Source organism: Kickxella alabastrina (assembly GCF_025024165.1).
Source record: "Kickxella alabastrina strain RSA 675 chromosome Unknown BX661scaffold_1, whole genome shotgun sequence".
Lineage (NCBI taxonomy): Eukaryota > Fungi > Kickxellomycota > Kickxellomycetes > Kickxellales > Kickxellaceae > Kickxella > Kickxella alabastrina.
The window spans coordinates 290,403-317,548 of record NW_026251472.1 but is presented as its reverse complement, the minus strand read 5'-3'; the positions used below and the strand labels follow the sequence as shown (position 1 = coordinate 317,548).

General features: G+C 44.9%; 10 protein-coding genes across 10 annotated transcripts; 4 read left to right on the top strand and 6 right to left on the bottom strand.

Moving 5' to 3' along the window:
- Positions 1 to 4,502: 4,502 nt before the first annotated feature.
- BX661DRAFT_174996 (uncharacterized protein) lies at positions 4,503 to 4,962 on the bottom strand. Its single transcript, XM_051533965.1, has one exon. The coding sequence runs from the start codon at positions 4,933 to 4,935 to the stop codon at positions 4,555 to 4,557; it is 381 nt and encodes a 126-aa protein (XP_051394910.1). The 5' UTR covers positions 4,936 to 4,962; the 3' UTR covers positions 4,503 to 4,554.
- Positions 4,963 to 6,973: 2,011 nt separating this feature from the next.
- BX661DRAFT_174988 (uncharacterized protein) lies at positions 6,974 to 7,675 on the bottom strand (the record flags this gene model as incomplete). Its single annotated transcript, XM_051533963.1, has 1 exon — positions 6,974 to 7,675. A coding segment is annotated over exon 1 (317 nt), but the record flags the coding sequence as incomplete, so codon positions are not given.
- Positions 7,676 to 8,455: 780 nt separating this feature from the next.
- BX661DRAFT_174987 (uncharacterized protein) lies at positions 8,456 to 8,964 on the bottom strand. The gene has a single exon (XM_051533962.1). The coding sequence runs from the start codon at positions 8,914 to 8,916 to the stop codon at positions 8,599 to 8,601; it is 318 nt and encodes a 105-aa protein (XP_051394908.1). The 5' UTR covers positions 8,917 to 8,964; the 3' UTR covers positions 8,456 to 8,598.
- Positions 8,965 to 9,762: 798 nt separating this feature from the next.
- On the bottom strand, positions 9,763 to 10,302 carry BX661DRAFT_192592 (thioredoxin-like protein; the record flags this gene model as incomplete). Its single annotated transcript, XM_051537718.1, has 1 exon — positions 9,763 to 10,302. The coding sequence occupies one exon, from the start codon at positions 10,300 to 10,302 to the stop codon at positions 9,763 to 9,765; it is 540 nt and encodes a 179-aa protein (XP_051394907.1).
- A 751-nt stretch (positions 10,303 to 11,053) lies between these two features.
- BX661DRAFT_167760 (P-loop containing nucleoside triphosphate hydrolase protein) lies at positions 11,054 to 14,865 on the bottom strand (the record flags this gene model as incomplete). The annotated part of the gene is made up of 4 exons (XM_051533364.1): positions 11,054 to 13,632; positions 13,697 to 14,429; positions 14,559 to 14,711; positions 14,863 to 14,865. 4 exons carry the CDS (start codon positions 14,863 to 14,865, stop codon positions 11,054 to 11,056), a joined length of 3,468 nt encoding a protein of 1,155 aa, XP_051394906.1.
- A 286-nt stretch (positions 14,866 to 15,151) lies between these two features.
- BX661DRAFT_1357 (uncharacterized protein) lies at positions 15,152 to 15,517 on the top strand. The gene has a single exon (XM_051532662.1). It carries the CDS (start codon positions 15,216 to 15,218, stop codon positions 15,399 to 15,401), a length of 186 nt encoding a protein of 61 aa, XP_051394905.1. The 5' UTR covers positions 15,152 to 15,215; the 3' UTR covers positions 15,402 to 15,517.
- A 322-nt stretch (positions 15,518 to 15,839) lies between these two features.
- BX661DRAFT_174982 (uncharacterized protein) lies at positions 15,840 to 17,629 on the top strand. Its single transcript, XM_051533961.1, has 2 exons — positions 15,840 to 15,979; positions 16,220 to 17,629. Exon 2 carries the CDS (start codon positions 16,328 to 16,330, stop codon positions 17,486 to 17,488), a length of 1,161 nt encoding a protein of 386 aa, XP_051394904.1. The 5' UTR covers positions 15,840 to 15,979; positions 16,220 to 16,327; the 3' UTR covers positions 17,489 to 17,629.
- A 101-nt stretch (positions 17,630 to 17,730) lies between these two features.
- BX661DRAFT_192590 (S-adenosyl-L-methionine-dependent methyltransferase) lies at positions 17,731 to 18,387 on the top strand (the record flags this gene model as incomplete). Its single annotated transcript, XM_051537717.1, has 1 exon — positions 17,731 to 18,387. One exon carries the CDS (start codon positions 17,731 to 17,733, stop codon positions 18,385 to 18,387), a length of 657 nt encoding a protein of 218 aa, XP_051394903.1.
- Positions 18,388 to 18,409: 22 nt separating this feature from the next.
- BX661DRAFT_158703 (Ribokinase-like protein) lies at positions 18,410 to 19,566 on the bottom strand (the record flags this gene model as incomplete). The annotated part of the gene is made up of 2 exons (XM_051533285.1): positions 18,825 to 19,566; positions 18,410 to 18,743 (listed from the first exon to the last, which is right to left on the bottom strand). Exons 1-2 carry the CDS (start codon positions 19,520 to 19,522, stop codon positions 18,410 to 18,412), a joined length of 1,032 nt encoding a protein of 343 aa, XP_051394902.1. The 5' UTR covers positions 19,523 to 19,566.
- A 5,240-nt stretch (positions 19,567 to 24,806) lies between these two features.
- Positions 24,807 to 25,648, top strand: BX661DRAFT_221516 (uncharacterized protein; the record flags this gene model as incomplete). The annotated part of the gene is made up of 2 exons (XM_051538836.1): positions 24,807 to 24,948; positions 25,415 to 25,648. The coding sequence occupies 2 exons, from the start codon at positions 24,807 to 24,809 to the stop codon at positions 25,579 to 25,581; spliced, it is 309 nt and encodes a 102-aa protein (XP_051394901.1). The 3' UTR covers positions 25,582 to 25,648.
- Positions 25,649 to 27,146: the final 1,498 nt, after the last annotated feature.

The window sequence follows — 27,146 nt, the reverse complement described above, 5'->3', positions numbered from 1 at the left end:
AATTGCGACACACAAAACAAAAAAATGGCACACAGATTAAGTTTATTATAGGAACAAGTTCAATGTGACTACAACTATATCGACAAACTCAGATGCCAACTTTAATTCAAATTATATGGCTAGACCTACGAAATTAATGACATCCAGTATGAGTCTACTTATTACTGTCACTGTAGAATCCAGAATAGCTTTTGACTGCTGAGCGGACAGAACAACAGCCCTGCCAATTGGTTGTACAGGGCTTATAGCATCCATATTCAAATTAGAACCTATCTAAATTTGGATTTGGCTGGTTTGCGCAGGTCCAGCATGTGGTAACGATAAGGTAGAATACAAAACAGATGTAATAGTAGCAAATCTCATTGTTATATTAAAATTAGAAAACTGAGTAATAAATGTAAGAAAACACCATTGAAAAGGCCTGTATGCTTGCAAATACATTTATTCATCTCTCCAATCCCCCCCCCCACATTTCTAATAATATTTTAAAAATAACTGATAATAATTGAACAGTACATTTGTTCCACCAGTATTTCGAGTGCCATTGCTTTCTATCCAATCTAACAAATAACTAATAAAATAGAATTACTAATAAAGTTTTTAATAAGCGGTTGTAACTTTGCATGCCTTTACTTGATAAATGCAAATAGGTTTTATTTTATCAAGAAAATTTGACAATTTGCAATATCCGAAAAGATTGGTGATCGTCAAATGTTATGTTGCTATTTTTTGATTCATGTGAACAATGATAATTTTTTTTGGCAACAGGTGCAAGTGAAATGCAGATGGGGCCAATAACACAAACTATTTAACATAAATATAGGAATTTTAAAAAGTAACTATTTATGGTTGTATTGCTTCTATTGGCAGAAGAATATTCCAAGCACACTTTCAGATACGTTTTTTGGCACCAGAGTAATATTATAAATATGCTTGTATGTATTAATTATATTGAATAGCTTTAAAACAAACAGTTTGCATAAAATATATTAGAAATTAACAATATTGTTAAACTGTATATGCGTCTGTAATAATGTTTGTATAAATTAAAACCCATACCAAACGCATTAGGGTCCAGAAACATTTTCCAATACACTAGTAACTACCCCAATTAGACTTGCTATGGTACCTAACAGTCCAAGCACTAACCCACTAAGAGCGCTTAAAATTGATTTTCCATTAGTAGCAGGCCCTTCAGGAGTCTTAATAAGTGCTTGGCCATAGTTTGCTGCGGCCACGCCTACATTCGGAGCATATGCGAGCTGGCTTTGGTTGGACTCAATAGTTCCGGCATGTGCTACCGAGGCAGCAAGAAAAAAACGGGTAATTGTTGCAAGCTTCATTATTTGATGTAAAGTGATAACTGTAAAAAATGGTTTTGTAGCTAAAAGATTGACTATAACATATAAAATATTGGTCTTTGGGTGTTATACTTATATACTCTTGCAAAAATGAAAAATTTTACAACAGTCGCGTGCCAGATGCTTAGAAATATATCATTATTATGCGCAGCAACTTTGAATATTATCTGTCGCAAAGACACATGGGGAATACGGCATGTGTGTTGCCATTTGAATCGATGAATGGCTTAAAGAAATATGATCAGTTATTTTGTAACTCCGGATGACAATCTTAGCATCGTGTTAAATGTACTTTATACAAAAATAACTTTTCAGTACATAAGCTACCCACTGTTGCAAACTTTTGTAATAACATGATCAAATAAAAGCGACTTTATTGAGTATAATTATGCCGCTAGGCAAACGAGACGGAACATTAAAATTGAAATTGCTGATTTTCACATCCATTTCATTTTCAATAACCATAGTTGAAAAGTGGTGAATTATTTTTACAAGTAAAATAATAATTGACTAAAATTCTTTGCCAATAATATATTTTTATCACTATGCATTCATTTCTTTGTTACGCAGCCCAAGGATATGGAGGTAGACGCTGAGGGCGAAAAATATGAGACAGATTCTCGTCAGCTCACAGATGGATCTGATATGGACCAAATCACAGGTGATCAAATTAGGCGCCACACTTGACATCCGGACATACTGCCTGTCCCGAAATGGATGTGTTGGGCGCAAGAATACAGACATGCCAATTATGCCATACCAGAGACCCGGGCTACTTTCATAAGGACCAGTTCACGCAAACGGAGCACACGACTGCCAGTGAGTGCCACAAAAACAAGGAGATATATATAAGGCGAGGCCGGCGATAATAGCACTTTAGAAAGACTAGTAATAAAACTCCTTATAATTCCACACCCATCATTTAACACTATCACAGTAGTGCTCCCCACCCACCTCTTACATAACAATGTTGACTAGATTGAGCACTTTCAGCGCGTGCCAAAGAAACAATAAAAAATAGCAGGTGTAATCAATGCAAACTTCATCAGTATATATTGATAATTTACGGAAAATGTATATAAGTCAGAAAATGAGCACTTGCACATTGAAAGAGTGAACATATGGCAATATACTTATATAAAAATTCTACACAACTTTCAAGTACTGTATCTACTTGCTTACAATACAAATTGCTTATCATTTTGCACTGGCATTTATTATAACACGTGTTACAGTGGCATGCAAAAAAGCCCCAACACACAATCTTTCCATCAATCATAATAAAGCTTTTGGAATATTATTAAATTTTTTGATTGAATGAATAATCTGAGTAATGTCGTTTACATTTTGATATATGAAATAAAAATGGATAGCTTTCCAAAGTATATTATATCAAAAATTATTTGCACTGATTAGTTTTATTGATCATTTAACATTATATTGTTAGCATGTGCGCGTATATGACTAAAAGTGATGCAATACTTTATTAATACTTTATTGTTAAAAAATGCACTTATCAAAATCATGTAGTTTTGTTACTGTTATATGGCTAACTGAGTAAAAGCCAAGTACAAAAAAGACGCCTGATAAGCAAGCACCTAGACTCTGATGCGCCAAACAAAAACGTCTACACTTTGCCCAAAAAATATATCTATAGATCCACTTAGTTGTTTATGACAAGACAGGGCTTTGTTAAAAAACCAACAGCTATAACCGCCATAATATGTAAATAAACCAATCCGTGGGCTGCCTGCAAAGATGAGTAGCCGCAGTAGAGGGTGCCTCATTGGCTTTGCGCCCGGCTGCTGCTGCTGAATCTCTGCCAAATAACCTCCACTTAATTTCCTACCTCTGGCAAAAAGGAGCTAACGCACTGTTAACGCACTACCCTTTAACAGAATATAAAGGTAGGCGCGTAAACACAATCTCAAAAGTTTTTTCAATGGTTGGTGACTTTGTTATAGTGATGTTATATTAAACGCGCAACTATTTAAAGCCATTCAAGGTTTTCTTTAGCGATTCCAAAATTACAATTAATAAATCCAAAACGTCGTTTACAGTGGAACCTAAAATATAATTTATAATAGAAAATGCGTTTCCTTCAAGGGAATTTGTTATATTACTAAGAGGGACTTTTAATTGGGGCACTGATGCAGCAGTAGCTCTATTATTAGCCTGTATAAATTCAATAATGGCCACTCCCAAATTAGGAATACCCTGGACCTGGTTCTGGCTAGGCTGTGCAGGGTCAGCACGTGTCACTGAGGCAGCAAAAAAAATGATGGGCGTAAGGGTGGCAAATTTCATTATCAAAAATAGTTGGTTACTGTAAGTCAATTTAATAAATATTTTATAAACGATGTACAATCAAGTCATCATTTTAACTTTATATAGCCAGCTTATTCCACACAGAATGTAAATAATGGAAAAGTTATTTGCGCCATCAATGATTTAAACTGTATTTGCAACTAAGCCATGTATAAAAGAGGCGCATTTGAATGCAATTGTAAAGCAATTTGTTTTTGGGACTTATGTTGCGAATCAGGGTAGCTTTTTTGTCATTAGACTAGTAATTAATTAAAACTGAAAAGCAACCTGCCAATTAATAGTCTGGGCATAAGCTTTTGTAATATAGTTATGTGAATTTTATGTAGCAAAAACAAATAAGAAAGTAACCTCATTAAATATGCAAAAAAACGGTGCAAAAATAACAGGGTGAATGGCCGTAACCATTTTTTGGCCAATGTCTGATAACCTTTAAATTGCCGTACAGCACTGCCTCGAACATGCTAACAATCAATTGTTAACATGTTTACTCAAAAAATGGCTAGGTAATTTAAATACAAATGTTGATACCTGTTTCTTGTTAAAACTGCATTCTTCGTTACAAAAATGCATTTTTCAATAATATTGATGAAGCATTGCATACATGTGCGGATGCTATCATTACCCAGAAAACATAAAATTGTTCAGCCATGAAATGTATAAGATTTTCACGTGCTAGTACCTACTTGGTACACTACTCACTGTTTAGAAGGGCTTTAAAATTGTAAAATCCAATTCCTCGTTGCTGGCTGGCTCTACATCTACATTGACATTTTAATTATAGTTTATGTATTTATTAAAATAAAATAAAATAACACACATGCATCTAGTTATCATGTAAAAAGGCTTCTAGTTGGGTGTCAATGTCTTAAAAATACTGAGCCATAACCTTGGCTGCAGGCTTTATTGCAGCCGGAATTGTGGCTGGAGCCTTCAGCTTGTTGAGTGCATCTATTATTCTATTCAAAATTCCAACCAAAGCATCAACAATAGGGGCAGTAATAGGGCCCAATAAAGGAAGCAAAGTAGTAGTTAAAAGGTTAGTTATAGAGTCAAGTGGGCTTTTTAATTCAGAAATTGAATTGCCAACAGAGGCACTAACGGCATCAACAATATTGTTAGCTGCTACAATGACATTAGGGGCGTTCTGGTGCTGGGGCTGGAGCTGATTTGTGCTTATCTGGGCAGGTTCGGCATGTGCCACTGATGCTACAAGGAAGAAGACTGGTGTAAGGGTGGCAAATCTCATTGTATAAATGTAAGCTGTTAATACGCAATGTTTAATAAAAATAATGTATTATAATAATGATAAGCATGGCGTGCTTATGGCCTTTTATAGTTGTAATTTGTTGCGGAAATTCTTTCCAAAATGTTAACAATAAATGCAAAGCTATATGCAAATAATTGTTTAAAGCGCATTGGTTACATAGCCATATGAAAAAATATGCTACATTGTTGGCAATATCGTTATCGCTTTTCTTTACAAGTTGATTTTGCATAGAATGGCTTAACTTGATAAATGTAATAGTTGGATTGAGCAGTAATCAATGTTTGACAGAGGCAATAAAGGTGAAGGCCAGTTGTATAATGCGTGGCGCTTAGTTATCTGGAGAAAGCATATGTGGTTGTGTTGATACCATTGAATTACTCAACAGTACTTTTTGTCGTGCTCTATGAAAATTTGAGTATAAATTAATATATTCAATTATCAAAAATTATTTAAGGAATTGAAAAATGGGGGCAGTGCTGTAAGCATAATGGTGTTCCTTGATGTCAGCTAGCAATAACAGAAAATATATAACGGCCATGAGGACAATCTTAATTCTTGAAAAGGGAAGATAGTGGCTTGGAATGTGTGTTGGGCACCACATTATTTGTAGCCTTATCGATTTTGAAAAATGATAATGTTTCTGCATAACAATTGTCAAAGGAATATATTCGTATGTGCCGCGCGCATGTGGAAACACAGTTACCCAATCTGTAAATATATAATACACATAATCTTTTAATCTGTAGTCTCCACAGTTTTTATTTTAAAAAATTATTAAGAATGTGGCATAGACGTTTAAACATATTTTGGATTTATTTATTTATGTCATAATTAACTAAGTGGCTGGCCTTACTTTCATAGCTCCAAAAACTGCTTGTTGAGTTTCAATAAGTCCAACTGAAATTTCTATAATAGGTTTTAAAGCGGAGCCAAAAATAACATGTAGTGTGTTTTTTGTGGCGGCTTGCATGTAGTCAGCTACGGGAGTTAAAAACAGGTTTAATAGTTGGCCAGGTATGGAAGCCACTATCTTGACAGACTCAACAGGACCTCTAATAGGCTTTTTTTGGCTAGACACAGTCTCAGTTGGTTTTTTGTAGGTCGGTGCAGACCTGACATGTGCTACTAAAGCGGAAAACAATATAAACAATATAAAAGCAGTGAATCTCATTTTTATTTTTTGAGTAGCAATCAAAATAACAGGAGTAAATGTTTTTTCCAATAATATGCGTTGTCTTTTTGTAATAACTCTGTACAATTCCAACTTTGATGTCAAAACATTTTTAAAATAAAATTTGGCAACCATATTGTAACTTTGAGTGGCTTTACTTGGTGAATGTAGTTGGTTATATTTTAAGTAGTAATACTTTTTTTAGCAAATAGAAAATATTGATTTAACAAGAAAACAATAGAGGCTGAAAATAAAGGCTTCACTGAAATGATGCATGCCGCTAAACAAGCTTGATAGCGCTGATAGTTTGACCTTTGTTGTAATTCTGCAAGTTCAACCCCATTACATAATAAATATCCAAATTAGACAAGTAAAGGACAATAAATAATTATCTTGTATCTTGTATATTGTTAATTTTGTTCGATAAGATGTTGGTCACATAACAATTTATGAGCATCTAAAAATGTATCATCTGACCAATAAAATATTTCTACGATTTTACAACTTAAAATGTTGGATATTTAAATTTTAGGTTTGGTTTAAATTTGTATTATTATTATTATTATTATTATTATGTAAAAGGGGGGCGTAAGGAGCACCATGGTAGTAGTGTTAAAAAGTGAGAGTATGCTTTATAAAAGGTTTTATTACTAATGTTTCTAAAGTACTACTAGCGCCGGCCTCGTCTTATATATGTGCCTCGTTGCCTTTGTTGTGCACATTGCCAATTGTGCACTCTGTTGACGAGAACTGGTTTTTTGTGAGCAGACCGGTATCTTGGGAAGTCAGTGTTGTGGTTTTTGTGTGTGTGCATTATGCGTGTGCATTGCAAAATCGGGAGCATGTCTGGACACCATTATGATGGTTCCTAATTTACGCCTGCATAATCCAATTAATACCCTGTCAATCGGCATGCAGATGGAAACTTGTTTCGCGATTCACAACCTCAACATCCACTTCCATATCTTTAGTCTGTGCAACAGTATTTATAAAAATTATTAATATATTATAGCCAAAAATTGCAAATATATTTTAAACACTTACAACAAAAAAGCTTTAGTCGAGTTTCTATGCGGAAAAATTGCTTCGTTATGCAAAATATAATTAAGCAGCCAGTGGTGCTTATGGTGCAGGGTCTTCAGAGCGTCCAAAATGGAAGTAACAACACCCAATACAGCCTTTCCGGCATCCACAACAGCATCTGATATAGCGCCCAAAGGTGATACAATACCGGTAATAAGATCAGAGACAATGCTTAGAATCTTTGTCGGGTCATCGCTCGCGTCGATAGCAGCCCGGTTAATGGACTGAATAAGGTTGGCGGTGGCAGCATCCAGGTTGTTAATAGTCTGAACCTGGTTCTGGTTGGTCTGCACGGGTCCGGCATGTGCCACGGAGGCAGCAAGGAAGAGGATGGGAGTGAAGGCAGTGAGTTTCATTGTTGGTTTTAATAACAAGTAATTTGTGGTTGATTGAATAAAATGGTTGATGATGTTTGGCTGTGAATGTTGTATCTTGGTGTTATATTTATAGAATTTTTATTTATGCTTGCAAATATATGTAGCAATTTGTAAACAGTTACGAGTTCACTTTACACAGTCCAATTTATTTATTCAAATTGTCAAACAAGCATATGACAGAATACGTGACAGTTGTATACATTCTTTTTACACACTTTTAGCTGAATTGTCACAGCTTTTCAATAGTAATCGTTACTTTGGGTGGCTTCACTTGATAGTGCGGTTAGTTTTTATTCAGTATTAATGTGAATTTTTACTAATGGCATTACAAGTGCATCATATAATTCAAAAGCTGGAGATAAAAAATGGAGGCTTTAGTGAGATTATGCATGCTGTCAAACAATCCTGATAGTGCTGCATATTTTTATTGGTTGATGGCGATCAGCTAATTAACCCGGCTTGGCTGTTTAGCCACACAAACAATAAGTCACACAGTGACCAAAGCAATATGCTCTCTATTCTTTACCTTTCACAGTACATAGCACTTAGTTATTAAATATACTTTATCTACACATTCATAGAACGTCTTATATTCCAAGCTTTATTTCTAAAAAACGGATAATTGTCGGAAGATAAATAGTTTATATATTTTTAGCTCATTTGCCAAAATATCGGTCATACATTATTCCATCATTTAGAAATATGACTTATAAATATTTCCAAATAACTGCATTTCAATTTTTGTTAAATATTTAAACTGTTTTGTGAAAATAAGTTGGAATTTAATATTCTGTTAAGCACTGCTGTTACATAATTTGAATATATATACATACTTTATACTTGTTACAAATTTGTATTTGTATTAGTATCAATATTAATATTTAGTTATTAAAATAGCTTGTAAAATACTACAAATGTATTCTCTACATCTGCAGCAAAACACCTTTAGTTGGCTGGCTATGCAAAAAATTATTTTCTATATGCAAAAAATAATTAAAGAGCCGGTGGTGCTTATGGTGCAGGGGTCTTCAGAGCGTCCAAAATGGAAGTAACAACACCCAATACAGCCTTTCCGGCATCCACAACAGCATCTGATATAGCGCCCAAAGGTGATACAATACCGGTAATAAGATCAGAGACAATGCTTAGAATCTTTGTCGGGTCATCGCTCGCGTCGATAGCAGCCCGGTTAATGGACTGAATAAGGTTGGCGGTGGCAGCATCCAGGTTGTTAATAGTCTGAACCTGGTTCTGGTTGGTCTGCACGGGTCCGGCATGTGCCACGGAGGCAGCAAGGAAGAGGATGGGAGTGAAGGCAGCGAGTTTCATTGTTGGTTTAATAAAAGGTAATTTGTGGTTGTTTGAATAAAATGTTTGGTAATTATATTTGGGGGTGATTAAAGTCTCTCGGCGTTATATTTATATTCCTGTCTTCTCTTATTTTGCACATACAATTACTGGTACACCGCCAATATTTGAGTAGTTATTCTGTGTCACCCAAATTATTTGAATGATACTTATTATACAGCCATGTGAAGCTGTGGCGCATTTGTATATCAATAACCACGCAAATATTGGAATTCTGTTTTAACTCTAGACACAATATATAATTTCGGCTTTCAAGGCTCAGCATAAATGCAACTGTGGTGTTTAAAGTGGTGAAAATATCATTCTGGTGGCCTTTAAAAATTCATGTGGTATTTCGCATGTGAAGGCCAAGTAATGGAGGCTTCAATGAAATTATGTACGGCACTCAAATGGCTTCAACGCGCAGCAGTGTAAAAATATGAATAGCAGAATCCATTTCGTCAAATTTGTCGCAATTCAGCCAACCGAGGTAAGGTAAATGTAGCAAAAAATATCAATAAAAATGACATTTATATGCGGTGCTACTGCTGACGCCAAAACTCAATGCTAACACTGAATTAGTTCGCCGTTAAAATATTGGCGGTGAATATATTCGGGAAAAGAGCATTGTACACTCATTTTTACATGACGCCATAGTTACATTCACGTGTTGCACTGTACAAGAAGCCAATCCATTTGACATGCAGCCAAAAAATAGTCAATGCAACATTTCACTTTTTTATTAAAAAATTATTTGTTGATTGATAAAAGCGACAATGTGGATATAATTAAGTTAAAAATTGACAAAAGAAAGCATTCCTCGTTTAATTACTCCTGGGCCAGGTACTTCTCGATGGTCGGCTCCAGGCTCTCCGGCCCGCTGGTCGATGCCCAGCGCTCGACAACATTTCCATGACGATCGACGAGAAACTTTTCAAAATTCCACTTGATCCGCTTGAGGCCGAGAATACCGGACTTGCTGCTCTTCAGGAACTTGTAAATCTCGTTCTCCTTGTCGCCATTGACATCCGACTTCTCCATAATCGGGAACGTCACGCCAAAGTTTCTCTGGCAGAAGCTTCCAATTTCCTCAGCGCCTCCGGGCTCCTGGTTGCCAAACTGGTTAGAGGGGAATCCCAGAACGACCAGGCCCTTGTCGGCGTACTTCTTGTTCAACTCTTCGAGTCCCTTGTACTGACCGGTGAATCCGCACTTGGATGCTGTGTTGACGATGAGAACGACTTTGCCGCGGAGCTGCTCAAAGGGGAACTCCTCCTCCTGAAGCGTCTTGAATGTAAAGTTGTAAAACTCGCTGTTGTCGGCCGCAGAGGGAGCAGTGGCTGCAGAGGGGGAAGCAGGGTCAGACATTTTTGATATGACGGTGGTGTGGCAGGTGCGTTTAATTTGTGTAAAGGCAGTATATGAGCACGAAAAGAGTGCTGAATTAATAGATGAATGAGTTGAAGAGAAAGTGGTGGTGTGGATTGACGAGTGGACGAGGGGATGTGGCCCAGTTTAAATACCCTGGATGGCGCGCCGATGGCCCTAATCCTCGCCGAAGCGATGATTGGTCGCTTGGCCAATGCCAAGAATTTTATAAGATCTGATGCCATAGCCAAAATCCTTGATTCCGCAATCTACTAAATGCCACTTTTGCAAGGTGCAATATGCGCTAGCGTATTTGTCAGCTGCACGCGAAAGAGGACAGATGATATATGGAGATATCCAGGCGAGTTAGAACTCCGTGTGTTTACGCTCCGGCGTTGTTTTGGCGATTTTCTGGCGATGTTCTAACGTTGTTCCGGCGGTGTGACCCTTGAATATGATAAAAATCGAATACAGTGTAAATTAAGGCAGAACACAAATCAGCTGTGTGTGGAAAAGAGCGGCGAGTATGCAGCAAAAGCAAAACAAAATAAAGGAAAAAGAAGGAATTGTATTCGCAAAACTGTTAAGATATGAAAAGAAAAGTAAAAAAGAAATCCAAGAGTACGCTTTCACAACAGTCGAACAAACGGTGGAATCGTGACGAAATCAAAAAGGAAAAAGGCTAGACAGGAAGTGAAAAAAAATCATCACCAAACATCCTCCTCATCACTCTCCTCCTGCGTAAACCGGTTCAGTCCTGGGCGTGCGGAGCATTGGACCTGTTGCCATTGGGGTTGTTGCGCGAGGTCAGGGCCGCCGCCAGCTGAGCCATGCTGTCTGCCTGCTGACCAGCAACGCCGTTGCCGTTGGCGCTCGCACGGAGTGCGGCTGCAGGGTTAGGGGCGGCGGGTGCTGCTGCTGACGGCGGAGCCCTGCCGCGAACGGATGCCTCGGGGTCAGGATTCAAATAGTTTGACGGCACCCAGCCCTCGATCCCCTCGCGCAGGCCGAGCCACCAGCCGTTGGCGTTCTTGTCAATGATATCGTAGATCTTGCCAGCCTCCAAACCCAGCTCGCCGGGGTTTTGCGGGGGGAAGTCATACAGGGCCTTATGGCGGGGGTTTTCTGGCTGGATTGGGGGCGCTGGTGGTGGTGCCGGCGGTGCGGGCGGTGCAGACCGACTTGCGGTGGGCGCAGCGACAGCGGCTGTGGCTGCGGGGGCTGCCTGCTGCACGTACTGGACTGGCTCAGGCATCTTGTATTGCTGCTGCTGTTGCTGCTGCTGCTGTTGCGGCTGTCTCAATGGCCGTTGCTGCTGTTGCTGCTGCAGGCGGCTGGCAGTGTTGTTGTTGGAAACCTTGGGCGCCGTCCGGGCAGTGTGCGGCTTCTTATAGTTGTGCGTGAAGGACGACTCCCTGGGCGCCAGCACGGCTGAGCGGCTGTCGGCGGGCGCGCCCGTGCATATCTGCACGGTCTTTTTCTCAAAGATGGCTGTTTTGGCAGCCTCGTTCTTGACAAACTTGATCTGCGTCGCCTTCATCTTTTTGTTGCGGTACGAGATGGTCGAGTTGACCTGCAGCTTGATCTTCCCGCGTGACACAGAGTTGAGCCATGTCAGAAGCTCGGTCTTGATAATACAGTTGATGACCAGGTCGGGCTGACTCTCCAGGTGGATCACAGTCCAGCCGTCCTGGTACGGCGACATGGCCACGTCCTTTACCGTGGAGATGGGCGTCTTGGACTCAAGCACGTGCTGCACCAGGTTCTCTCTAATGACCACAGCAATAATGATGATGCTGTCCTTAGTCATAACGAGCAGGCGCGGCATCGGGATGGCTGAGCGCATTGCGCGGGGGATCAGGGCATCAATCTCGCTAGTAAAGACTGCCTGCTCGCTGCCAATACCGGCGGCGTCGCGGATGAGCTGCCCGCGCGTGTTCTTGCCGCAGTTATTGACACGCAAGTAGTCGCCGGCGTAGATGCGAGCGCTGATCAGACTGAAGCGACGGCGCTCCTTGCGCCCGCCCAGCAGCTCGTGGCCCTTGTCACGGATCTTGGCCAGCTCCAAATACTGGCGCTTCTGGCGCCAGAAGCGCTGGATTTTGGCCGCGTTCTTGTTCTTGAACGTCATGTACCGGCGCCATGCGTTCTGGATGCGCGACGCCATTGTGTGCCAGTAGCGCTCGCGGCGGCTCTCCAGGGCCCATAGCGTCTCGGGGTGGCGGATAAAAGCCTTTGTGGTTCCAATCTGCCATTCCTCAGCCGAAATGCCAGTGTCCTTGAAGATCTGAATACAGGCCTCTTTGGCCTCGCCTGTCCAGATGTAGTCGCCAGCGTACGACGTCTTGGGCGACAAAAGGTAGAAGCGCTCAACAAATTTTTCAAATGTCTGGCGGTAGGCGTAGCCGGCGCGGCGAATGCGGATGTTCTCGCACAGACCCAGGTACTTGACCTGGTGCAGGACGCGCTCGTTGTCAAATTCCGACGGGCTCTTGTTCTCATTGGGCTTGATCGTGCGGATGTAGCTCGGCTGGCTCTGCATGAGCTTCGTGACCAGCTCGTTAGCGCTCTGCTTGATGCGGTCACTGGCGGTGGGCGGACGTTTCTTCGAGTCCTGGTCCAGGGGCTCCGGGAACAGACCCTTGAGGAACGAGTTTCCAGAGGACTTGCACAGCTCAAGATGGTCGCGCAAAAGCTGGTCTTTGTTCTTATCTGTCATCCCAGTGGTCTCGTAGGTGACATCGCCGGCGTAATGCTTAATGATGAACTTGCCGTCGTACTGCATAAAGTGCTTGCTATGGGTGCAGGCATTGAGGCGCTGGCCCAGCGATTGGTCAGCAGCCTTGGGGTCGGCGTGTGCAGTCGCGCACGCATCATTCATCGCAGCAAACACGCCTGGCGGCCGCTTGGCCTCGATGAGGTCGCAGACAATCTTGTTGTTGAAGTAGTCTATGGGCTTCCACTTGATCTGCTCGCGCACGTACTCCTCCTGCTCGGCCTTGAGCGTCAACTCGATGAAGATCTGCTGCAGCTTCTCGTTAACATAGTTAATGCACAGCTGCTCGAACGAGTTATGGTCAAAAATCTCAAAGCCATAGATATCCAGAACACCGATGATGTAGGAGGACTCGGCGCGCGCCTGCATGGCCTGGTTGACGCGCACGACGATCCAGTCGAACAGCCGGTCGTAGATGGCCTTGGCCAGGCCGTCGCGTGCTGACCGCGCCTGCGCGACGTTGAGAGGAACCTCGTAGATCGATCCGCGACGGCCTCCGCGTGACGTCTCCATGGTACGCGAAACCATGAGCTTGCTGACCGTCTCGGGGCCACCTGCAGGAGGTAGGCAATAAATCCGTAATGCCCTTATCGATGATGACCGAGTTGCCGTCGTCACCCTCAGAGAACTGCACATTGCCCAGCCAGAGGATGGTCGCCAGCATGCAGTGGATCTCGTCCTGCTCAGCCAGCGTGATTCCAATGATGTTCATCGCCTGCAGCGTGTCCGCGTACTCCTTCTTATCGTCAATGTTGGGCACGTCAAGGCAGCCAGCATTACTGGTGTACAGGTAGCTCTCGGGTCCCGAAATCCCGAATCTGTCGCGGTATGCCTGCGACGCTGCCTTGGTGAACTGGTAAAAAATATGGAAGTTGCGCTCGTTTTTGATCTGTCCCACCACGCGGTTCTTTTCTAATAGATAGTTGGTGATAATGGCACCCACGGGCTCGCCGCCATTGTTGAACTGGATTTCGAGGTACTTGCCGTGGCGACTGGAGTTATTGTTACGCAGAGTCTTGGCGCAACCAAAGCTCTCGAGCAGCGGGTTGGTTGCCAGGACCATGTCCTTGATCTCCTTGATAGACATCGAGTCGCCACCGGACACTGAGGCAATGTACTCCATGATTTTCTTCGCTGCCTCTGTCTTTCCCGCACCTGACTCGCCCGAGATAATCACGCACTGGCTCTCCTTGTACGCAATCATGTTTCGGAACGCTCCCTCGGCAATGGCGTAGACGTGGGGTGGAAGCTCCATGCGGTTCTTGTTTTCGTAGCTCTTGAGCACAGGCATTGTGTATATGCCTAGGTCTTTGAACGGATTCACGCTGATGAGCACGTTCCCGATGTAAGTCTACAGCAGATAACGAAGAAAGGACATTGTGAATTAGAGAAAGTGTTCTATTTGCGACATTATCGCTTTTGAGCTATGCGCTGTTGGCATTCCCATTCATATCCTCCTTCCACGCAGAGGATAACTTACGTAAATATCGGCGTTTGCAAAGCGCATCTTTAGGTTCTCGTTAATCGCCTCGTTGGTAATTTTTGACAGCATAGTCATGTCGGAGACACCGGCCTGTTTCTTAATGTTGGTTCCCTCTGACCAGTCGGCCTTCTTCATACGATTGCCGCGCGCCTACACAATAGCATGGTGGAGACAGCATAAAAGTATGAATTTCGTTTTTAGTTCAGGTGAATTATTTTTGGGACTATGGAAGGAATTGTGTGAGATGCAAGTCGTGACGACGAAATTCATGCTTCCCAGAGCACCACAGTCTGTAGCTTACCATTGTATTTTGCCGGTAGATAAAGGCTGTGTTCTATGGTTGGAAAATATATAAGAGTTGCCAAAGTGGGGGAGAGCCAGCCGGCTAACAAATACAAATAAAAAATAGAGTGAATTCGAAATTGTTTTTAAAATAATAGAGAAAAAAACAACAGGAGCAAAGGTGAGATAAAAAAGGAGGGAGAAGTGCAGAGAAAAAGTGCAAATCCTTTGTGTCTGGGTTCTTCCCCGCATATACAAACACATGTGTGTATGTGCACGCTTGCTTTTGTATTCTTTTCCTTGGCATACAAAAATACAATTCTGTCAAAAATTTTCTATTTTTACCGCTTTGACAAAAAAAGACGAATTGAGATGATGGGAGTTGAGGACAGGGCATGCGTGTGCGCAAGCTTTACTGGGCTCAGGGCCACTTTTCTGTTAATTTCCAGCGCAGTCACCTGCTCCAGTTTACTAATGGTTAACATTTTTGTTTCTGACGCTCGATGCCGATGCCCAATGTTGGCGAGTAACTGTTCGCATCTGCAGGGCCTTTTTTGAGCCTAAATTATATTTCGAGCTGCTCGTTTCTCTTTTTTTCGACTTGAGTTTCTCCAAAAAACGTGGTGTATTTTTTAATATCCGCATGGTCACATACTTTTTTTGCAAAAATAATTTCTTTTTTATAATCGACGGCCAGCTGGCGGTCGTGCAGAGCCAAGCATTAGCACATTAAAACGCTGCTTGTCTGTGCCTTTTTTACATCTATCCCAAGACAGGCATGAGAAAAAATCTCTGATGATGACGATGATAATAGCGAATGAAAGCAAGCGCATTGATGGTGATTAAAATTTGAGCCAATCGGTACCAGCGCACGTGCCATATTTTTGTATTAATGCGTGCTTTCTCTGGCTGCGGCTGGTGAAGCGTGGACTGGAAAATTAAAAGTTTGGGAGGAGGGCATAAACATTTTGCTGGTTTTATTTTCCTTCTTCGCTTACACTGAATTTAACTTTTTTGTTTTCTTTAACTTGCTCCAAAATTATTTATTCTTATACTCTCTCTATTTTTCATTAGCATAGATTCTACTGTCTAAACGCTCTTACAACAGCGTTTACTTTTTTGTTGATTGGAAGAAGGTAAACAACAACCATAAAAAAGTGCTGATCCAAGAGCATCATCACACAGCAAACCGAAAAACAGTGATTAGTTGGCGGCCCACGTTTTCTCCCTACTCCTCCGCGCAGCTTCCTTTTATTTCTATCTTTCTATTCGAGAACAAGTCGTTAAAAACGTCTCTTTTTTATTGCCATTTTCACTTTTTTGTTTTCTTTTGTCCTTGTTTTTATTAACAACCTTTCTCAGTATTGCACATTTAGCAACGGAACGCAACATAGCACAGCACAGCATACCAACACGTATCCTCTGCATCTTTACCACCCTCACAAACAAACAAACAAACCACGAAAGGGGGGATAAGCAAAACCATGATGAAAGCCCGGCGAAGAAGCACCAAGACGGTATTTGGGTTCGAAGCCGACATGCCTGTCCCACGGGCATACAACACGTTCACAGAGGACGAGCTACGCAACGCCCTAAGCAGCGAGCAAGACCAAATTCACCTAATCCAAACCTGCGTATTCGATCCCGACGTCTGGGTGGATATCTTTGCAGAGTCGCAAAAAAACCCTGTGGTGAAACGCGCCCTGCGGATAATAGTGCAAATGGGCACACTGTGCGCTACACTGACCGGGCAATATACTTTGGCGTACACACAGGAGGAGATTCTGCTGGATCGGCTGCGGCTGCGCAAGTCAGTGGAGAAGACAGTGTTTTACTCGACAGACGACTGCTTTGTAAGCGAGTTCCGCAATAACGGATCGGCTGGGTGGACAGAAGGGCGGGCGGCCGTGCGCGTGGTGGATGCCGATGCTGTGGATGTGGCCGTCAAGCTTTTAGAGCTACGACCGGATCATACACGGCCACCAGCCGTCCTTGTGTTTGGGTCCAGGGGCTCGCCAGGGGGGGCGTATAAGCGCGGGGCTGGGCAGCAGGAGGAGGAGCTGGTGCGGCGGACATCCCTTTTGCACAACCTCGAGGACCCCTATGGCTTCGACCCGGCGCGGGCCTGGTCCTACCCTCTGCCGGAATTCGGCGGCGTTTACTCACCAGACGTCGTCGTCCTGCGCGACTCCGAGCGTGAAGCCTACACGTTCCGCGACGACCCCGTCTACCTCTCTTTCATCAACGTCGCGCCCTACTCCAACGTGCATGTCGACGAAATCAGCCATTATGGTCGCAAGACCACGCGCATCGTGGAGGATACCGCGCGCAGTTACCGGAGGAAAATGGAGGTCATTTTGAATATTGCCCGGGATCAGGGCCATCAGTCCATTGTACTGGGTGCTTTTGGCTGCACCGGCTCGTTGACTGTTGTGCAGCAGATGGCAGAGATGTGGAGGGAAGTTATTGACACGTCACCGTATGCTTTTCGCGAGTTCTTTGATGACATTTCCTTTGCGTTACCGGCTTATCAGGACCGTGCGGCGGGCACAGCGGACGATTCGCCTGGCGCCGATAGACCGTCGATAGCGACGACGTTTGCGGAGGCCTTTGGTGTCAACATCGATGGCCTGGATTTCTTCTAGGCCCGAGCAAAATACTTGGCTTGCCAATAAAAAATTGCACGTTGTGTGAAACCATAAGACCAGCCTGACATTGGGGATTGGAAAGGATTAGATCTACGTTGTTTTATTCAAATAATAAAACCCGATGGTAGTTGTGCGCATATCTAATATTTTACTCATTCATATATTGACAAAAAAATTATCATAAATATAAGCATATATTTTTAATCAACTTCCCCTAAAAGAGACATTATCTGCGACAAATGGGACTTGCAACACCAGACACCCAGCACCTGAGAGATACCAAATACTCGACAGTCTACGAGCCCGCGGAAGACACCTACCTGCTCCTTGATGCGCTCGAAAACGACCAATCCACACTCCACTCGAACCCACCAACGATCTGTGTAGAAATAGGCTCTGGCTCCGGCTGCGTCTCCGCATTCCTCGGCCAACTCCTCCACCCAACTCGCGCCCTTATCCTATCCATAGATATTAACGCGGCAGCCACCGAGGCCACTAAAGAAACCACCCTAAAGACGAATTGCTCGGCTGCATTTGAGCAATGCAGGACGCGGTTTGTGCAATCCATGTCTGATAGGTTAGCGGGTGGCGTTGATGTGCTGCTGTTTAATCCGCCCTATGTGGTGACGCCGTCGGAGGAAATTGATGTGAGTGCGGAGGCGTCGGCGTGGGCGGGCGGCGTTGATGGGAGGGAGGTATTGAATTTTCTGCTGCCGATGGTGCCTCGGCTGTTGTCTCCTGGAGGCAGATTCTACCTCGTGGTTATTGAGCAGAACAAACCCTTGGATATTATCCGACAGTTAGCCGAGCACGGAGTGGTCGGAGAGCGGGTGTTGGAGAGGAGGGCTGGCATAGAGCATTTGTCCATATTGCGTTTTATCAAAACCACTATTTGATTTAAATATGACAAAAAAACATTTACTTTGTTTTTGGTTTGTTTTGGTTTGCTTTTTTTGTCTTGAGAAACTCGTCGACTTGAGCTCGGTGCGGAATGGACGTCACGGCGCCCATTTGCGTAACAGCGAGGCCGCTTGCATAGGTGGCCACGCGCATGGCGTGCTCAACCATGGATGGAGTCAGCGATGTCACCGCCGACCCGATGCTTTCGGGGGAGTCGCCCTGTTTGCGTGCCAGCTCAGCGGCAAAGTACCCGACCCATGTGTCGCCTGCCCCCGTTGTGTCCTTGACCTGGTCCTTTCCAACCGGTGCACATGCCATGCGAACCTCAACAATATCATCGTCACTGCTGCTGCTGCTATCACTATTGGTGTTGTTGTCCTCAGTAGCATGTATGGCGATCTCGTGCGTGTTCAATCTGCTCCGCCGCACCAACCCAAGACTACCCTTGCTCCCCAGCGTAACGGCAATGACATGGCAGTCCATCCAAAGCATGACCTGCCGCGCCAGCTTTGCACAATCACCAAACCCACCACCATCCGCCTCCTTCCCTTTCTGCTGGCGCGCAATTTCTGCAAGCTCCGACTCATTAACAACCAGTACATCAACCAAACCATTGGCCACCACACGCGAATCCACAGGCGCTGGATTCCACAAAACCTGCATCCCAGCATCCTTCGCCATCCGCATAGCCTCGACCACCGCGGTAGTTTCATTGGTCAACAGCAGCCAATCCCCCTCTGAGGAGTTCACAGCCAGAGCCTTCCGCGCATCGTCCTGGGTGAGCATGTGGTTGGCACCTGGGAACAAGAAAATGGCGTTTTCGCCGGCGTCGTCGACTTGGATAATGGCGCGTCCTGTGGGGGCTTTCTCAAGCACGGTTATGTGGTCAATGTTGGCGCCTGTGGATTCAATGAGGGTGCGGATCCAGAGCCCGTCGGGCCCAATTTTGCCTATGACTGTGACGTGGCTGTGGCCGGAGCGCGCTGCTGCGATGCTTGCGTTGGTGCCTTTACCCCCGGCGTGCTGCTGCCGCTTAGTTGAGGTCAGGGTTTCGCCCGGGCGCACAATGTGCGGCACGCTGTATACCTCGTCGATGTTAATCGAGGCAAAGCTGAAGATTTTGGGCATCATGAAAAGCTGATATAAAAATGAAAAAATGTATGTATATAAAATTGCCGGAGAAATAAAAAAGATGGAAAAAATTAATGTAAACTGGAAATAAAATAAAAAAGAAAGAATTCGTCGTCCTCCTGGGATCAGGGGAGAGATCTAGATTGAAGTAAAAGGGGTCTTGTTGCATTCACTCAACGCGCTTGTACCGAACAACATCGCCGCTGACACTGATGGTGGCATATGCCTGGCTGCGGTCGTCTCTGAGGATCTGGACCTGATCCACACTCAGCGCAATCATTGCCATTCCTCCCCTCGCTGCCGTATGCGCCCTGGCCAGCGCCTGCACCTCAGCCATAAACGAAAACACAAACGCGCCCATGCCCACCGGCCCCTTACTCACCGAGTCAATGTGGACCTCCTGGACAAAATGCAGCGAGATCCGCCCCACATGCGCTGTAATCTGACGTCTTGGCAGGTATGACAGGGTAGTCAGCTCAATGCATTCTGGTCATCAATACATTCTTCTGAATGCAAGTCCGCCAGCAGAGAAGCTGCTTCTGCTACGGAGGCATCGCGGTGCTGCGAGTTGTTGCTCTGTGCGGCACTGCACACACCCATGCTCTGCAAGGCCGTGCGCAGGGCTGCTTCGTCGGCCACAGCATTACTGGTGGTGGTGTTTGGGGGGTTACTTGGCGTGGCCAGATGCGTGTTGACGAGGTAGCGCGGCAGCAAGTTGTGCATTTCGCCGACCACCGTCGCCGTGAGCACTACCTGGACGTCATGCGGCGACTCGTCCATGACTTGCACCTTGTAGTCGACGCCGACAATGGCGCAGCGCGAAAAATACGTTAGCGTCGTGTACAGCTCCAGATATATCCCGTTAAAGAGCTCGGCGAGTTGCCGGTTCGGGTGCTTGCTGTAGGGATCGACTGTGTTGCGCTTCACCATAACCAGCGTCTGGATCTGATCCGGCCGCATGTCGTGCAGCGCGTGCTTGCGCGCCGCGTCAATGTCATCCGAGTCCGAGTCTGAGTTGGACGTCGATTCGGATGACTCTGCGCCTTCTGACGAAGACGACGAGGAGGAGGAAGAAGAGGAGGAAGAAAGCTCTAGCGGCTCCTGACCGGCCCAGAAGGGCTGCTCAAAGCCGTCTGTGCTCCCCTCAGCGCCAAAGAACTTGCGGAACAGCGGCGGCCTCTCAACATTGCACAGGAGAAACGAGGGCGGCAGCGGGATGTCCAGCAGCGCCGCCATCAGGTCCTCGTCCGCGTCATCGTCGATCTGCACGGCCACGCGCGCCCTGATATTCCTTTGCCGCCGCGCCTCCGCACGATGAGCGCGTGAGTTTGTCGAAGACGAAGAGTCCGACGACTCCGACGAGTCGCTGACCTCCGACTGCGTCTTCAACAGCGGCAAAACATTGCCGTCCACCCCACGCGCACTGCGCCCTAGTGCGCCGGCTCTGCCGCCGGGCTCGTCACCGAGGCTGCTGTGGCTGTGGCTGTGGCTACGGCTGGGCGCGTCCTCGGAGGGGTTCTCGCGCTTTCCCAGCATGGCAATGCTGGGCTTGCTCCGCCCGCCGCCGATGACTCTGGACGCCGACCGCGAGTGCTGGACGCTGGAGATGCTGGTGTCCCGCTGGCCCATCGGCCCAATACGCTGCTGCTGCTGTTGCTGCCGCTGTTGCTCGCGCAGGCGGATCATCGCGCGGCGCTTCTTGCGGAAGGCGTGGTCCAGGCGGCGGCGGTTGGCGTTGGACAGGCGCATGATGCGGTCCTGGATGCGGATGAACGAGCGGTCCTCGTCGTCCAGCACATCAATATTGCGCTTGATGTGCAGCGGGCCGGGCGTCGGCAGCCCCGTGACATACACTGCAGTGCCTGTGGCCACAGCAATAATCATGTCCTCGCCGATAGAAAACTGGTACTTGAGCCCAAAAATCGCATTCATGCCATGCACGCTGAGCTTGTACAGCAGCTGCCGGTGCAGGTCGTAGTGCATGAACGGCAGCGCGTCGCTGATGTGCGCGGCGTACGCTTCGCCGCTGAGCTTGCTGTCGGGCCCGGCATTGGGCCCCTTGCCCAGCCCAAACCACCGCTTACGCTCGCCCTCTTCGGCCATCGCCCCACTGGCCTTGGCCTTGGACTCCGGGAGATCACTGTTTGTCGGCACCCTGACGACGCTCTGCACTGCAACCGCATTCGCCATGCCGACCTTGGACCCGGGCCGGCAGATGTGCGCCTCGATCATGCACGACTCGCCGTCGATCACATCAAGCTCAAGCGGAATATCGATGGTCGTGAGCAGAATCTCCGGGACCGCCTTCTTCTGGCAAAATCCGCAGCGGAAGAAACGCATTGGGTATGGCAGCTTCTGCCGGTCGTGCGACGCGTGCGCCATGCGGCAGCCCAGGGGCTTCTTGTGGTGCTCGTCGCTGTCGTCGGCAGTGCTGTTGTTGTGCCCACGGTGGCCTGCGTGCGCGTGGCTCTGGGCCTTGTGCGGCGTATGGGGCGTGTGCGGCGTGACTTGTTGATCAGCGGGTCGGACCATTGGGCTTTCCTCGGTATGCCTGGCTTTAGCCGCTAGCTTGCTCTCCAGGTCGCCGTCCAGATCGAGCACGGCCGCGGTGCCGTACGCAATTAGAATGATGATCTCCTCGCGGATGCTCACCTGCTCCGTGTACCCGATAATGTGCGAGCAGCCAATAGCCAGCGCGTGGTGCTTGATCTCGGCCCGCAAATCATCAAACCACAGCTCTCTGGTGCGGCTCTGGTCGTTCTCAATCAGTTTGACCGATGTCGCCGACACCAGTCCGCCGAGGCGGTGGATCACGCCGGGTGGGAACGACTTGAACGTCAGAATCTCGCAGGCATCCGCGTACTTTTGGTTGCGCACATTGTCTGCACTCTGCAGCGAGCTTGTTGACAGACTGCTGCTAGTTGATTGCGTGATCACGCTGCTGGAGTCCGAGTTGTGCTCGTCGCGCGTCTCCGAGTTGGCGCTGATCGCCGACCTGTCGGTGGCCGTGCTGGGCCGCCGGCTCCGCATGGCCATAGCCGCCGTCGCTCCGCCGCTGGCATCGGGCGTTTCGCCGGTCAGCGGCTGGGCGCCGCAGTCTCTTGCGCCGATCGGCACCAGCGCTGTTGCGTCGGCGGTTTGAAACGCCGCACACTCATTTGTCGACGACGTGCGGCGTCTGGCCAGCGCCGCGTGCGCACCGCCTATCTGCACGGCGGTGCCAACTACCCTCCCGGTGATGCTCTTCTCCTCTTCCTCAAAGTCAAACCACTGCCTGTAGCCCACAATGGCATTGGCGCCAAGCTCCAGCGCCTTCCTGCCCATGCGCCTTCTCAGAATTCCTGTGATCTTGTGCAGCACGCGCACACGTGCCTCGTTCGACGCCCGCGGCGTTCGGAAGCTGTCCGTCCAATGGTACTCTGGGTCAATATGCGTTACGATGCTGCTGATAAATCCCTGCGTCTTGATGGGAATGGACGGCGGCAGGTAGGGCGAGGGCGTAGAGAACACCTGGATGCCGGCTGATGAGTTGTTGAACGGGTTGACGTCGCCAAAGTACTGCAGGATGATCTGACATTTGAGCTCGCCTCGGATCCCCCACATTGTGTCGTAGATGGGGAACCATCCGCCGAGTGTGCGCGTGTACGTGTTGGGCACCCCTGTTGTTTCGCCGATGAAGCCCTCGTGCGAGGTGTCCGAGGAGTGGTCGGACTCGGACGAGTTCCTGGACGGAGCTTCGCCATACCCGGACCTCATGCTCGCCGCCAAGGCGTTTCTGCCATCAGCGCCCCCATCGCCGCTCGCACCCGTGGCTGCGTTGTACGAATCCACCTCGGCCACACGCTCCTGACCTTGCTCTCGCTCATGCCTCTTCTCCTGCTCCTCATCATCGTCACTGTCAGTATCACTATTCGCATAAATGCTCTTTGTGCTGCTCTGGCCAATACTGCGCGCGTACTGCTCGTCAATCTCAAACACATCTGTCAGCAGTGAGTTTAGATCAATGTACACTGAACCAATCAGATCATTTGACGTGATACTGTCGTAGTCCAACAGCCGGAACTCGAGGGGCTCGTTTTGCAAGTACGCGTCGTCGTTGATCTCCAAGCGAAAGTTCTCGTTCCACACGGGGTCGAGTGTCCTACGTGCGATTGATGTGCGCATCGGGTACTGGTTGGCGAACCGAATTTCGACGTAGGCGTCAGCCTTGGATGACTGTCGGTCCATGACCGGCAGTGACCGCGCCCTGACAACCTTGATCTTGAGCAGACAAGGCATATCAGGAGAAATAAAAATAAAAAGGGTAGAATGTATAAGAAAAAAATGAAGGAAGAATGTATTATATTGGTTTTTTCTTTGTGGTGCACCTGCCCCCTCCGATGATGATGATGGCCATCTTTTTGCACTCGACAAATGAGTGTTATGGTATGGCGCATATTCTATCACCTGAAAAAAACATCGATTGAATTTTATAAATTCATTGATTAATTCCATGTCGATTTGAAATATATACATGTACAAGACCTAAACAGCTGTAAAAATTGCTTTAGCATTATGCCACAACGTCTTTCTGCATAATTGAGCCACGTGCATTTGAGTGCATATAATTCTGAGCACGAGTCGATGTTGGTTCAAGGTCGGACAAAAATTATCTCTCAAAACATTTGAAGCTCTTATATGTTTGGGCTGCAATATGTACAAAAAAAGTTCTACGTCACCAGCCACGGATATGTTTGTTTGCCAACATGACAGTGAAAATCACTTGTATTGAAAACATTATGTTGTGACATCATTATACACATCCTCATACTTTATTCCATGCGCATTCAGTCGATTTGTTGTACAGAGCAAGCAAGTGGAATATAGACATTGGAAAATCCTATCACGAGGAATTTTCTGTTGTGTATCTTGTTTACTATTTCTATTATTTTTCTTACCCCAAGACGAGTTTTTTTTGCGGCGCATTGTTTTACGCATTAATGAAAAACAGGAGAAAGAAGGAGAAAAAGAGAGAAAAAAGAGTTGCAGTCAGCAAGCAGTCAATGTGTATTCTTCATTTCTAGAGCAATGTGACTTTTTTATAAGCGTAGAAACCATTCGCTTTTCCAATGAAAGTGATTTTTTGTTGGTATTTTATTTTATCCTTGTATTTGTTATATTAAAACTGCTGGACCCTTTTTCCTTTATTTTTCTCTCCTATTCTCCTTTTCTCCTTTTGTATTAAATTATTTCTACACTTACAGTTTTATTTTTTGCTTCTACATAATATCTTTCATTGTTTACCATGTCCACCTACGGAAACTCTCGTCCAGCGCTTGGCGAAAACAGCAGCTACTACGCCGCCGAATACCAGCCAGAGCAAAGAGCCGGCCAAAGCTCTCAATATTTGCCCCCATATGAGCATTACAACCAGGTTGCAACAGAAGGTAGACAGGACGATTACCACAGTGAAAAGGTTAATAATGTCCAGGGATACAATACAAACCATAACGATCAACCAGCGTATCAGCATCACGGTCAACAGGATGGTGAACGTAACTTCAAGGATCACTTCTATAAGAAACCTGATCCAAATTACTCTGGCTTGTACGGAACCGACTATACTCCAGAAGTGAGCGTAAGTATTTTTTGTAGTAAATATTTGCAATACTTTTTTTTGAAAAGGGTCTTGCAATTGCTGTTATTATGAGCAAAAACAAAACGAGTAAAGCGGATTTTTTATAGACATAATGCCACTTTTGAACGGTGTACATGCTTGTGCATTGCTTCTGCCTTCACCACATGACTAATTGTTTTTGACAAAAAATACATGTCAGTACTAAATCTATGGTTAATTATATAATTTGTAGAAGATCAGAGTTGCTGCCGTCGCCACTGCCGCCGTGGCCGCAGCCGCATGGCTTTACAGGGACTACAAGAAGAGCAGGGATAACAAGCGCAACGACAAGTACCAACACAATATGCCGGGCCATAAAAGCCAGCATCGCAGGAACAACAGCAACTCAGCTCCAGGGATTCGGTCATATGAGGATACATATGGCCACCATGGAAAATATTAAATATTTTATATGGCTTTTTAATTGACCTCTTTTTCTTATTTGTCAGAATTAATTTGGAAAAATCATTAAGTTTCTGCTTTTTTATATTTAAAAGCTAGCATCAGTACGCAAAGCAGTAGCAAAAAAGAACGTATCTGGTAGTGAAACCCCATTGACAAAGCAATATATTTTAAAAGGGATGTGATGCTGACGTACACTTTTACCATCAATGAGACAAAATAAACTGAATTAGTTTATTAACAATTATATGAATGCAACAGGATGGTACACGCACATATGTTTGTACTTTATAAAACTTTAACAAAACCTTGTCGTTTACTGATTTATTGATATTATAATAAAAAAAGTGTTGGCATAATTTTCATAAATGGCAACCAAAGCTTAAAATTAATAAATAACATTGAATAAAATACCAAATGAAGCCATAAATCAAATTTAATTCAACCTTTCTATGTAAATATTAATCGTTTAAAATTGCATAATTAAGAAGAAAAACTTTTGCATACAATAAAAGTAAATAGCGGAAAATGGCTCATGTGGTGCTTGACTGGGTCGAGTTGTTTATAATGAATCCAACCCTCTCATAATGAAAATTTTGGATGTTTATTTCTCAAGTGACGTGCATTATGAACCTTTGTATAACAAGCAAAAGCAAATAAAAACATTGTTTTTAACTAAAAAAGTTTTCTCATTTGTTTATTCTGGAGTATTTGCCTTGTTGCAACCTGGCGAGGGGGTGGCCATAGGGTCCCGACAGGGGAATGTCGGGAACACCCCCAGCCGAATTGAAACAGTATAAATAGCCAACATTTCTCACAAATATGTTTAAATTATTACTTTTGAAAATAGCGCATACCTACTAACCCACCTGTTTACATTATTATATAACTAAGCATATAATACCAAATTATTAACTAAACTAATTTGCTATAATGTCACATACAAAAAAAATACAAATAAATCTTACCTATGGCTCATCCAATCCCCTTGGCTCTTCTAAACCTTGTCCTATGGATCTCCTGCTTTCACCAAACGCAACTGTTGGCACTGTGCTAAAGCAGATGTCCAATATATTCTCATCTAATCAAGGATATGAACTTGCGTTATTTCATGAAATTGACTCACAAAATCGCTTGGATGAATTAATAAGAATTTCTGAATTAATAAATAAATCACCCCATTTTGTTATAAAACAAGTAGTTTAAAAGATTCAAAGTAAATAATACAATGCGTTTGGTATACTGCTACTACAGATGACTGAAATGACTGCCACAACTGTTGTACATGTCAATGTATTTTCTAGTACTAATTCGGATTTTTGTGCAATTTTATGGCCACAATGTTAGTCCATATAGTTAGAAATTACGACCGCGCAAGTGGGTATGCCAATTGCACACAGGTAAACGTTTATTTTTAACAATCACTGTGTGGGCACATTTTTTATTTTATTTTAAACATGGGGAATAATGTCATGATGTTATATGGCACAGTTCCAGAATATCATTATTTTAATAAATAAATGTTTTAATAAAAATCAATGTAAACAATGTACGTGCAATTAAAAA